General features: G+C 37.4%; 1 protein-coding gene across 6 annotated transcripts; it reads left to right on the forward strand.

The window, feature by feature from the left end:
* Positions 1 to 1,774: 1,774 nt before the first annotated feature.
* On the forward strand, positions 1,775 to 9,196 carry LOC141428722 (cytochrome P450 4V2-like). 6 transcript variants are annotated; one of them, XM_074088733.1, is made up of 7 exons: positions 1,775 to 1,894; positions 4,442 to 4,638; positions 5,092 to 5,158; positions 5,453 to 5,642; positions 6,956 to 7,098; positions 7,409 to 7,588; positions 8,335 to 9,196. In XM_074088733.1, exons 2-7 carry the CDS (start codon positions 4,576 to 4,578, stop codon positions 8,484 to 8,486), a joined length of 795 nt encoding a protein of 264 aa, XP_073944834.1. In that variant the 5' UTR covers positions 1,775 to 1,894; positions 4,442 to 4,575; the 3' UTR covers positions 8,487 to 9,196. The 6 variants fall into 6 exon arrangements, with proteins under 6 accessions (XP_073944834.1, XP_073944832.1, XP_073944835.1 ...); XM_074088731.1 differs by lacking the exon at positions 1,775 to 1,894 and adding an exon at positions 4,034 to 4,323; XM_074088734.1 differs by lacking the exon at positions 1,775 to 1,894 and adding an exon at positions 4,034 to 4,323 and having other exon boundaries at positions 4,448 to 4,638.
* Positions 9,197 to 10,883: the final 1,687 nt, after the last annotated feature.

Below are 10,883 nucleotides of genomic sequence, written 5' to 3' on the forward strand. Positions count from 1 at the left end.
ACGGACTGAGACGGGGTGGCTAACGATGGGCCTCATGAGAAAACTCAAAGTCACTCAGAGGGCTATGGAGAGGGCTATGCTCGGGGTTTCTCTGCGGGAATAGAATTAGAAATGGTATGATATCCGCAGTAGAACTTAAGGTTACCGACATAGCCCGAAGAATTGCGAAACTAAAAGTGCAGTGGGCGGGGCACATTGCTCGCAGGAGGATGGCCGATGGGGCCAGAAGGTTCTCGAATGGCGTCCGCGGACCGGGTAGACCGGCTGTCGTAGGCCTCGCACAAGATGGAGCGACGACTTGGTTAAGATCGCGGGAATCGCGGTGGATGCGGAAAGCACAAGACCGGTCTGAGTGGAGAGCTTGGGGGAGGCCTATGTTCAGCCAGTGGACGTTCTTTCGGCTGACATGATGATGATGAATGATTTGAAAGTTTATACCACGAGCTTTGCGGTGAAGGAGAACATCGTGAGGAAACCTGCGTAAACCTGGAAAGCAATTCCTTGGTGTGTTAAGTTCCCAATCCGCAACTGGGACTGGCGTGGGAACTACGGCGCAAAGCATCTCATTCGGAAAAGGAGGGCCTGTGCTCGGCAGAAGGACGTAGGCTGGGATCATGTTATACTAAACCGCGAAATCTTGAATTTGCTACCTTTTGTAGGTTTCTATAGCATTAGCCATTATTGGTTACGGGGCATGCAGTGTCATCGACGATTTGCCAAAACCCTCTCATCCAGTGAAAACGCCCCAAGAAAGCAATTACCAACCAAGCTGGCTGACAGCTAACCGCCATCAATATTATGTTAATATACCCCATCAAAACACAATATACCCTTACCCCTCTATAAACGTGCCCCATAAAAGCATTCGCATGTAGCTTGCCCCAATTTTATGGGCAACAATGCGGGGTGGAACTAACTGATTTATTAGTATTTTCTTTGCTACAATCGTAATTGTTGGTTTTTATGGCCGACGCGTTTTGTGCTTTTTGTGTGTTTTAAGACACGTAAATATTAGGGGTTTGCTTTGTGCTAGGGTTAACGGTCGAATTTATTGCTTACGTCAGAAATAATAGGGTAATTTTCACAAAAGTAAGTTTTTTAAGTAATTAAAGAAAGAAAAAATACATGTATTCACAGCCCACAAATGCACATCCCAGCCTATACACGTCCAGTGCTGGCACAGGCCTCCTATCAGAATGAGAGAGCTACACAAGTCACAACAATATTATTACATCTTGTGTTTCGGCGTGGAGAGTAAGACAGCCGGTGAAATTACTGGCACTTGAGGTATTCCATCTTAGGCCTCTAGGTTGGCAACGTATCTGCAATACCCCTGGTGTTGCAAATGTTTATGGGCGGTAGTGATCTCTTACCATCAGGAGACCCACTTGCTCGTTTGCCATCCAGTCGAATAAAAAAAAAACATAGACAACACGAAGGATAAAGAGAAAAGTGTGTCATTGCGGTTATAAATTGTATACTGGCTCAGCAAGGCTGAAGCGTTTAATGGCAACACCCCAGCGCTGATTTTCAGCCAGCACCGTCATCAGTAGGTATACTTTATGAATAATAAATAAATAATAATAATTTATTCGCTTAAAAATCAAAAATCAATTTACAACAAAGAAAATATCTGGCGTTCCCGCCACCATTTTGCTCTCTTGTGACACTAATAACTATTTCGTTCGTTTAGGAATGCCTTTACTTAAGTCCCAAAAGCACCAAATCAGGATCTGATGGTTGGATCTTAAGGAAATCGAGTGAATTCTTGAAATATTGTAGAGAAACCTATGGTAATTTGGATATATTTAGTAGTAACTCGTGCATTTGCTCTCAAATTATCATTTGGCGAACTGGAACTGATGATGAAGACCCTATTTGACCAAGCAATTTTGTGAGTACTTCACGGGTTGAATTTCAACTACTTTAACACAGTTAGTTGCTAAGCAATTTATGCCCATCGTTATGCATATGGTGAAATGGAACTTCCCATGGAGTGGTGCTCCCCAATAATGAACGTCTCTGCATTGGAAAAAGCAATATTTCGTAAAAGGCGACGAGCAGTTGACATTAAACTATAGTATCTTAGATTATTTACACTAAAAAGTGTGAATAAAAACTATAACAAAAAATTAAACCGACTACAAGAAACCATGAAAATAATTTTATACTAGTCTGAAGTCGGTGCCTCAGCACGAGCCAGCAGGAGTGATTAAAGCCCAATTATATACGTAGTATGTAGGTGAGGTAGACGACTATCGGTCTACTTCTGCTGGCTCGTGCTGAGGCACCTTTTTTAATATTGTGGTCAATTTTTTGTTAAATATATTTTTTTTTATTAATCTCATCTTACTTTATCGAACTAATTTTAAACCATAGAATACCTAATAAACACAAACTTGAATATTATTTGCAAGCGATTTTAAAGTCGAGGTAGACCAGTCTGATCAACATGATATATTACATACCTATATATTGTAAAATATACGTCTAAACCACAGAAGTAATATCCTATTTCTGTCTGTCTATGATTATATAGAAATATAGATATAATTATTTACAGAAAGATGATTATAGAAGAAGATAGATCTCACTTAATATTATAAATACGAATGTTTCTGAGACTGTTTGTTTGTTAGTTACCTCATTAAGTCTAAACCGCTGAATTAATTTATATTAAATTCGGTATAAAGATAGTTTAAGTCGCAATGATGGACATAAGATAGCTTTTATCCCGGAAAATTGCACAGTTCCCGCGGGATAGCGATAAACAACACAGAGAAGACAAGACAGACAGCCGGTGAAATTACTGGCAGTTGAGGTATCCCATCCTAGGCCTCTAGGTTGGCAACGCATCTGTAATACCCCTGGTGTTGCAGATGTTTATGGGCGGTGGTGATCTCTTACCATCAGGAAACCCACTTGCTCGTTTGCCATCCAGTCGAATAAAAAAAAACAAATAGACGGGGTCACGGGCAACAGACTAATTATAAATAAAGGTACGTAATGACTATTTAATGGTGTTTACGTTTTTGCAAGAAACGAGCCGGCCGCCGGCGCCGCCCGCGCCCCCGCCGCACTTCACTTGGCAACAGACGCCGAGGACGTAGGACGTTTCTCTTGTGCTTGATCTGTTCCTTTTTTTTTTTATAATTGTTCAAAGCAAGTCGCATTTTATTTTACTGAAGCATATCTTCAACAAATGGCTATTAATGATATCTATATCGGACAGTGTAGGGACATAAATAAGGTTCCGATTGTCGCCCTGACTTTGGAAAACGAAATTTATCTGTATCTAGCCAGGCCTAGGCATCAGTCCGTCCTCCGTCCGCCTAGAATTCGTCTATCGCTATCCCGCGGGAACTATGCAATTTTCCGGGATAAAAACTATCCTTTGCCCTTCCTCGGAACTCAAACTATCTGCATACCGAATTTCATCTAAATCGGTTCAGCGGTTTAGACGTGATGATGGTAACAAACGAACAGACTTACAAACTTTCGCATTTATAATATTAGTAGGATTAACACTTTTACTGCCACTACAAAAAAAAACGTATTAAAATTAATGGGGATTCCATTACATTGTACCTATGGCATACAACTAATACACTCTACTAATAACTCTACTGATCCAGTGTTAGTAGCACTGGATTAGATTTTGTTGTAGTAGCGGTAGTATTGTTTAATGTTTAAATAATCTAAATTTTGTTGACCGAGGAAATGACATTACAAATTGCTTTTTTGATGTGTTTTATTCGTTTTAAATCTTTGACAGTATCGTACATAAGAAAATAACGTAAAAAAGGCTAAACATACCGCCCACCGAAGTATATCTACTTTACTACATTAATTTCCCTTTTAAACATAACTCTAATCTTAATCTTTAGTAATCATGACATAAATAACATTGTGTATAATTACTCTTAAAATAAAATCAACCTGTATATTAATTTGCTTCATATTATGAACATGACATGAGTGTTTTTCGATCTAAATGGACTGTATCTTAAATGTTAATTTTCAATTAAATTAATGTAAGTACGTGTCAAAACATAACAAAAAGTATATGAATTACTCGAAGAACAGATAAACTTTGAGGGAGTTGGTTCCCAAATGATGACAACGAACCAGAAGACGCAGCATTGGCATACTATCAAACTCATCATCAGCCGGAAGACGTGTACCCCCTCCCTTCGTTCTCCCCCTTAAAAGCGCCACAACGAACGGCAACTCGCCACTTGCATCCACCAGTTGTCCGCAACTCTCATGATGAAATCTGTACATCTAGAAGGAGGCCTGCCAACGCTTTGTCTTCCAGTGAAAGTCAAATTATCTTTATTAATTTAGGCTAGAACAACCACTGTTAATAATTCGGAATTACTATATTATTTAATGACTTTATAAAGTATATTATTTTTCAACGCTTTTTTATTTATTTTAGCCACAGTCCTAGGTATATCAGAAGCCAACGAAACTTTGATCAGTGAAGACTTCAAGTCTGCTGTTACGTCTATATTTACCTCATTAGCCGAGAGATTCACTAAGGTGCTTCTCCACTCCGATATACTCTTCAGTATGAGTTCCCTGAAGAGAACCCAAGACAAGCTTGTGAGGACCATCCGTCAACAGTCTACCAAGGTAAAACACCTAATATACCTAAATAGAAAAGTGGCCACATTTCTTAGAGCTCTTTTGAATGAACTGCGTTTAACCAAAAATCTTATCATCACATCAGCCGTACGTTGTATACTGTTGGACATAGCCTCGCCCATAGAGTATCCAGTTTCTTCAGTTGGAAGCGGCTTGCATCCACCGTGAATCCGAGGCTTTAACCAGGTCTTCCCTGTCCATCTCGATGACCAGCAACAATTTGAGGCTTCAAACGTTATAAATTGTCAGTGAGTGTTTGGTGAATTTAATGACATTGAGGTATCTTGGGAATAAAATATAAAAAAAACTGAGTTTTTCGCGGGGTCTGGATTTAAAAAAGACGCTAGCTAAGGATAGGACATTTTTCAGGGATGTTCTTCATACAACGTAAATGATTATTTTCGAGTAGTTTTTAACAATTACTAAATTTTATTTTTATAGATCGTAGCACAGAGGAAAAAGGAAAGACAGGCTGAAAAAGAAAATGCCATAACATGGTCCTCAGTAGGTAATTTAATTTTGGAGATACAAGTAGAGTACTTAAATGACTATTACTTAAATATTTCTTCAACACTCGCTTCAACAATTGACAAGTAGTAAGCAAATCGTGCACCACGTGCTAAAATTTATTCCTTACTTCTGTCCATTGTAAAGGTTGCCTGGAAGATATCGCTCTGAAGCGATAAGACCGCCTATTGCTTACCTTAGAAAATCTCTATTTATATACACCTGTGTTTTTGTCCTGCTTAATGTGTTGTATGTGGTTCTTAGACATTAAATATTATTTTCTAAATTATCTCAGGTCACAGATTTGAATCGTTCTTGGACCTTCTTTTGGATTTCGCTGATGAAAACATGTTCAACGACGTGCAAGTCCAAGATGAAATAAACACTGCCATAGCAACTGGATATGATACGCTGTCCACGGTGATTCCCTATACCCTGATGCTTATTGGAACGTATCCTGAGGTACAAGAGAAGCTTTACGAAGAGTAAGTCATTAATATAAACCCTAAGAACATTATCGATGCCATTCATTCACTATCGTAAACTTACAACCTATTATGCCACTGTCTCTTCAACTAGTTTGAAAAAAAATTATGAGTCCTGAATGAAAACTAGGCTACTCTGGATGTACAGAAAAAACCCAGAAAACGAGACCAGCCCTGGGAATCGAACCCAGGTCCTCAGCATTCCGTGCTGCGTGCTATCCCCTATACCACCACTGGACAGGAGTCTAGACACAAATTTCTCCGATGCACCACACATTTCAGCCTGCTTTTTTCTTTCTTACGTCCACTTGCAGGCTTTTTAATATATGTTTAAGTGATCTTAAGTCCTGTCAGATCCATACAAGAACTGTCAGTTTAAGCCTTAAATTTTGATTTAAAAAAGCCTACAAGACGTCCTTAGTCCCTTTAGCAGCGACACTAGCGACATCTATGTTTTATTTAGCCCTCATCGAGAGACGTCTTTTCTGGGTTTTTTTGGTGCATCCATGTTTTAGTTTGTATCGACGTTGGATTTCACGGGATGACCGTAAAATTTGGAGTTGAAATAAAAATACAAAAAGACTCCAAAAACCAATCTTAATAAGCTCATTTTACTCAAATTGCATTCAAAGATATTATTATGGAGAGACCCCGCAACGATAATTTTCGTGTGCTGAAAAGCTCACATACCTAATAATGTTGTGATTGTGACATAGTCCTTTGCCTCTCAAGCCAAAAGACCGTGGATTCAAACTAGGGCTTATATTTCGATTTTCGGCATATAAAATGCATTTATTACTTACATTACATTTATTGTAATTTCACATTTTACATTCCGAAAATCGAAGTATGAGCCTTAGTTTTAACCCACAGTCTTTTGGCTTGAGAGGCAAAAAGACTACGCCACAACATTTATTCAAAGTCAAAGTCAAAGTCAAAATATCTTTATTCAATTAAGGCCAAAACAAGCACTTATGAATGTCAAAAAAAACTACCACCGGTTCAGAAAAACCTCTGTTGAGAAGAATCCGGCAAGAAACTCAACGAGGTATATTTTTTAAAACAGATTTACAATATTATGAAATGATATCTCTAAACATCACAAGTATTTAACACAACTTTATTTTTAACGCAGTAGGTTCGCTATTTGAAAAGATCGCTAATGCGGACCGGAATTATTTCCAAATATCCCTGTCCATGATATAATCATTAACTTTATAATACGCCTTAGATATTAATGTCTTCTTGACAATAGATCTGAATTTTATATCTGTTTCATTTATAATATTTTATATATTATTTCATATTTTCAGGATAATATCGGTAGTAGGACCTGAAGATGATGTTAATAAGTACCACGAGTTACCTTACTTGGACGCTGTTTTTAAGGAGTCCGTACGACTGTACCCACCAGTACCATTCATCTCCAGGGATTGCAACGAGGAATTGCAACTTAGTAAGTCAATGAGATATATACTCGAGGAAACTAAATCACCTACCAGGGTGGAATCCTTGAGGTACTAATGTCATGTTGACATCCCATAAATTTGCTAAAGAAATCATCGCGAAGTGGATTATAAAAAGATTCCACCGTGGTAGGTACATGATTCTTCGACGGTACCTGGTGCATATTAAAAAAAACCTCAGCATAACTTAAGAATCTTAGCAACCAAATAAATAAATTTAGGTTGCAATCAAGTGCCAGGTACTAATGAGTTTTTAGAGAGAGACTAATATAATGTGGTAAGACTTGCATGTGATTTTAGAAAACTACAAGCTTCCAGCCGGCTACCACTGCACTATTGGAATATGGGCGATCCAGCGTTTGCCAATTTGGAGTCCAGATGCGGAACAGTTCCGACCTGAACGGTGGCTGCACCCTGAGTCTCTACCCAAGAGCCCTGGAGCATACTGTTCTTTCAGCCTTGGAAAACGAAACTGCTTAGGTAAGGTTCAAGTCAGCTTTACGTATTTTTGATAGATTTTCCAAAGGAAGAGTCTCTGCACATCAATCGCCAAGCCGAACCAAGTCCTATTGAGTGGAAGATTAGCATTTTTTGAGCGGTTTAAGCCGACTATTTACCAATACCATTCTTGGTTGGTACCCAACCAGTGGTTAAGACCAAGCATTGTTGATTTGTGCATGAATTATCATCTCTTTAAATTATATCGAAAACTTTTAATTTAATTTACTTTTAATTTTCCATTTGTCCAATATACCTGTACAATTATTTTCCTATTCTGGCTTTTCTTTTTTTGCACCTACCAATATTGTGTTATTTTTCTTTCGTTTATTTAATTCAGTCGTTCCCAAAGTGGGCGAAAACGCCCCCCATCGCCCAAGCCCTCTTGTTCTGAGAGGAGGCCTGTGCCCAGCAGTGGGACGTATAATTATAGGCTGGGATGATTTGTACTTTTATTAGGCTTTGTGGTTCATTAATATGTATTTTTAAGGTGAAAAAAAATGGGGGGCACTAAGCTACAAAATAACTGATTTTCAAAGTGTGCGTTAAACGAAATAAGTTTGGGAACCTCTGATTTAATTTTTGTTCAATTTGTGAATATTCAGTAACAATAATAAAATTTTCTATTAAGTTCTTAGAAAAAAAAACTGTCGTATTTCTTTCAGCTCATTTGCAAAATAAACCTTTGATTTTTACTCGACTCAATTTCCTCATGTTTTTGATTGCAGGTAAATTTTTCTCTATAATGTTTACGAAAACTGTGCTGGCGCACGCAGTTCGTCGATTCCATATCACATCTAACATCCATGAACTGAAGTTCAAGTTTGAAATACTTATGAAGCCTATAGTCAAAGATCGTTTGACTTTGGAATTACGATAGCCTCTATTAAAGGCTGACCAGGAATATAAATAACCTGACGCGAGGTCAGCACGTCTACGTTTTATATTGCAACCTTAGATTGCAACATTCTTTACACTTACTATACGATACCTACCAGTCATATTGACAACGGTGTCGGTGATGTTATTTAAAAGAATATTTTCCAATCCCTCAGATTTTTTCTATAACAAATACAGATTGTTTTTTTGGAATCTTTTTGTATTTTTATTTAATTTTTGTTCTATTTCGCAAATGATCACACGTTGCAGCAGGGCTACTACGAAACTCGAAGCTCGAAGTTCGTGTCGTACCGTCCCTCTCGCTCTCGTATTAAACAGTATAAGTGTCACAGGGACCGCACGACACGAACTTCGAGTTTCGTGTTTCGTAGTAGCCCTGCAGAGTTGTCCTGCGAAGCTGTAGAGGCAAACCTTCCCCTGGGTATAATCAACGCCGGAAAACTAAGTTTCGTTCTATTTTTGCGTCCTCCGGGAACGTTTAGCTTCCTTGAAAATGTTTAGTACACTTATACTGTTGGGTTTCGACGGCTTTTATCTCTTGAGATTATCTGACCGTATACTACGAAGTGCAAAACTCGAGCATCGTATGGTGCCGTCCCGCTGACGTTTATGTCATTTAATACGCGAGTGAAAGGGACGGCGCGATACGAACTTCGATTTTCGAGTTTCGTAGTAGCCCCTCTGTTCCATGCCGAGATTTTGTTGACGGATTTTTGCTGTATAAATGTCGTGCAAAGGCATTTTGTATTTTATTTCTACATCAAAATAAGATATAAAAGAAGTTTCAAATTACAGTGTTTTATTTCATTCTAATCGTATAGTTACCCAATAATGATTTGTAATATTCCATTTAGTCCGTCAGTAATTATTGATTATTAGTAAATAATATTGGACACGTAGGGTAAACCATACAGTAATTGGCCACGTTACAGTAATTGCCCACTTCAATGTTTTATATGAAACAACAATAATACAAATAATTTAATGATAAAAGTGACTAGATTATTATAATTAGCACATATATTTTATAAGATTTATCACCACTTTTGTTTGTACATTTTTGATTTAATTCAAGTGGGCAATTACTGTACCGTGGCCAATTACTGTATGGTTTACCCTACTTTTTCTTTTGTCAATCGTCTAGTCATTTTATAGCGTGAAGAAGTATCAGTACATACACACTTACTCACGTTTTTTTTACATATATATGTAGTAGCAGGGTTGTAAAATCCTGAAACACATTTAGAAAGAAAAGAAGAATGAAAGAAATTTGTAGTTTCTTTCGTTCTTTCTAATAATAGTGAGTGTAGTGTCAAGAAATAAATAACACGAAGTATGGTCCCGCCGGAAGACCAGCGCTGACTCCATCCCAGGAGTCCGCGTTTATGCTGAGGCGGGACCTTTTCATTCACACATACAAAATTATATATTATTTTATATTTTATTTCATATTTTGTATTTCCACTATTTTTGGAACTTTTGTGTGTAACTATTATGTGTGTAAATTAAGATTGTTTTTTTTTTATTTTGTTACTTTTACGGTCATCCCGTAAAATCCATATCGAAAATACGTGAAACCTCCCGTGGGTGTGGGTGGTGTAGGGGTTATAGCACGCAGCACGGATTGCTGAGGACCTGGGTTCGATTCCCAGCGCTGGTCTCTTTTTCTAGTTTTTCTGTGCATCCATGTCTCAGTTTGTATTTTCGATGTAGATAGCTGGACATCTGGCATAAAACATAAGCTGCTTGTTATTTCCTACGGGATATGGACAAAATCTCTAAACAACAACCGCTGGGCTTTGAGAGTCATGAAATTGAACATGACTGTTTTTAATGTAACGTCAATGAAAACCACGATTTAATTTTAGGGAATTCCCACGGAAATTTAAAAAATCCCGAAATATCAATTCAGCTGCTGGATCTTATTATTTACGTGTGCAAAGCTGCGGGTAAAAACTAGTCTAGATACATTCTAAAACATCTTGTATCATCATCGTGTTTAGCTCAAGTGACATTTCTCTTTTTATTATAGGTACCTAGATTAGATTAGATTTATTTATTACCTAATGAAAAAATACATTATAAATACATGTCAGGTAATTATAAAAAAATCACAAAAGGATCGTCAAATTGTACACAAAAAATAATAATAATAGGTATATGATAATGGTAAATTACAATACATTGTCAGCCAAAATAAAATTAGAATTCAATTTAAAAATAATAATAACAATAATCAAGGGTAAAACAGACAAAAAGTTAAAATGAGGTACAATTACTACTATTTCAAATTTAATAAATTGGAAAGATCAATCAATAAAAGATCAACCAATATATAATTAGAATGTCAAGACGATAAAATTAAATATTAAATAAA

This window comes from Choristoneura fumiferana, chromosome 6, assembly GCF_025370935.1.
Source record: "Choristoneura fumiferana chromosome 6, NRCan_CFum_1, whole genome shotgun sequence".
In the NCBI taxonomy this organism is placed as follows: domain Eukaryota; kingdom Metazoa; phylum Arthropoda; class Insecta; order Lepidoptera; family Tortricidae; genus Choristoneura; species Choristoneura fumiferana.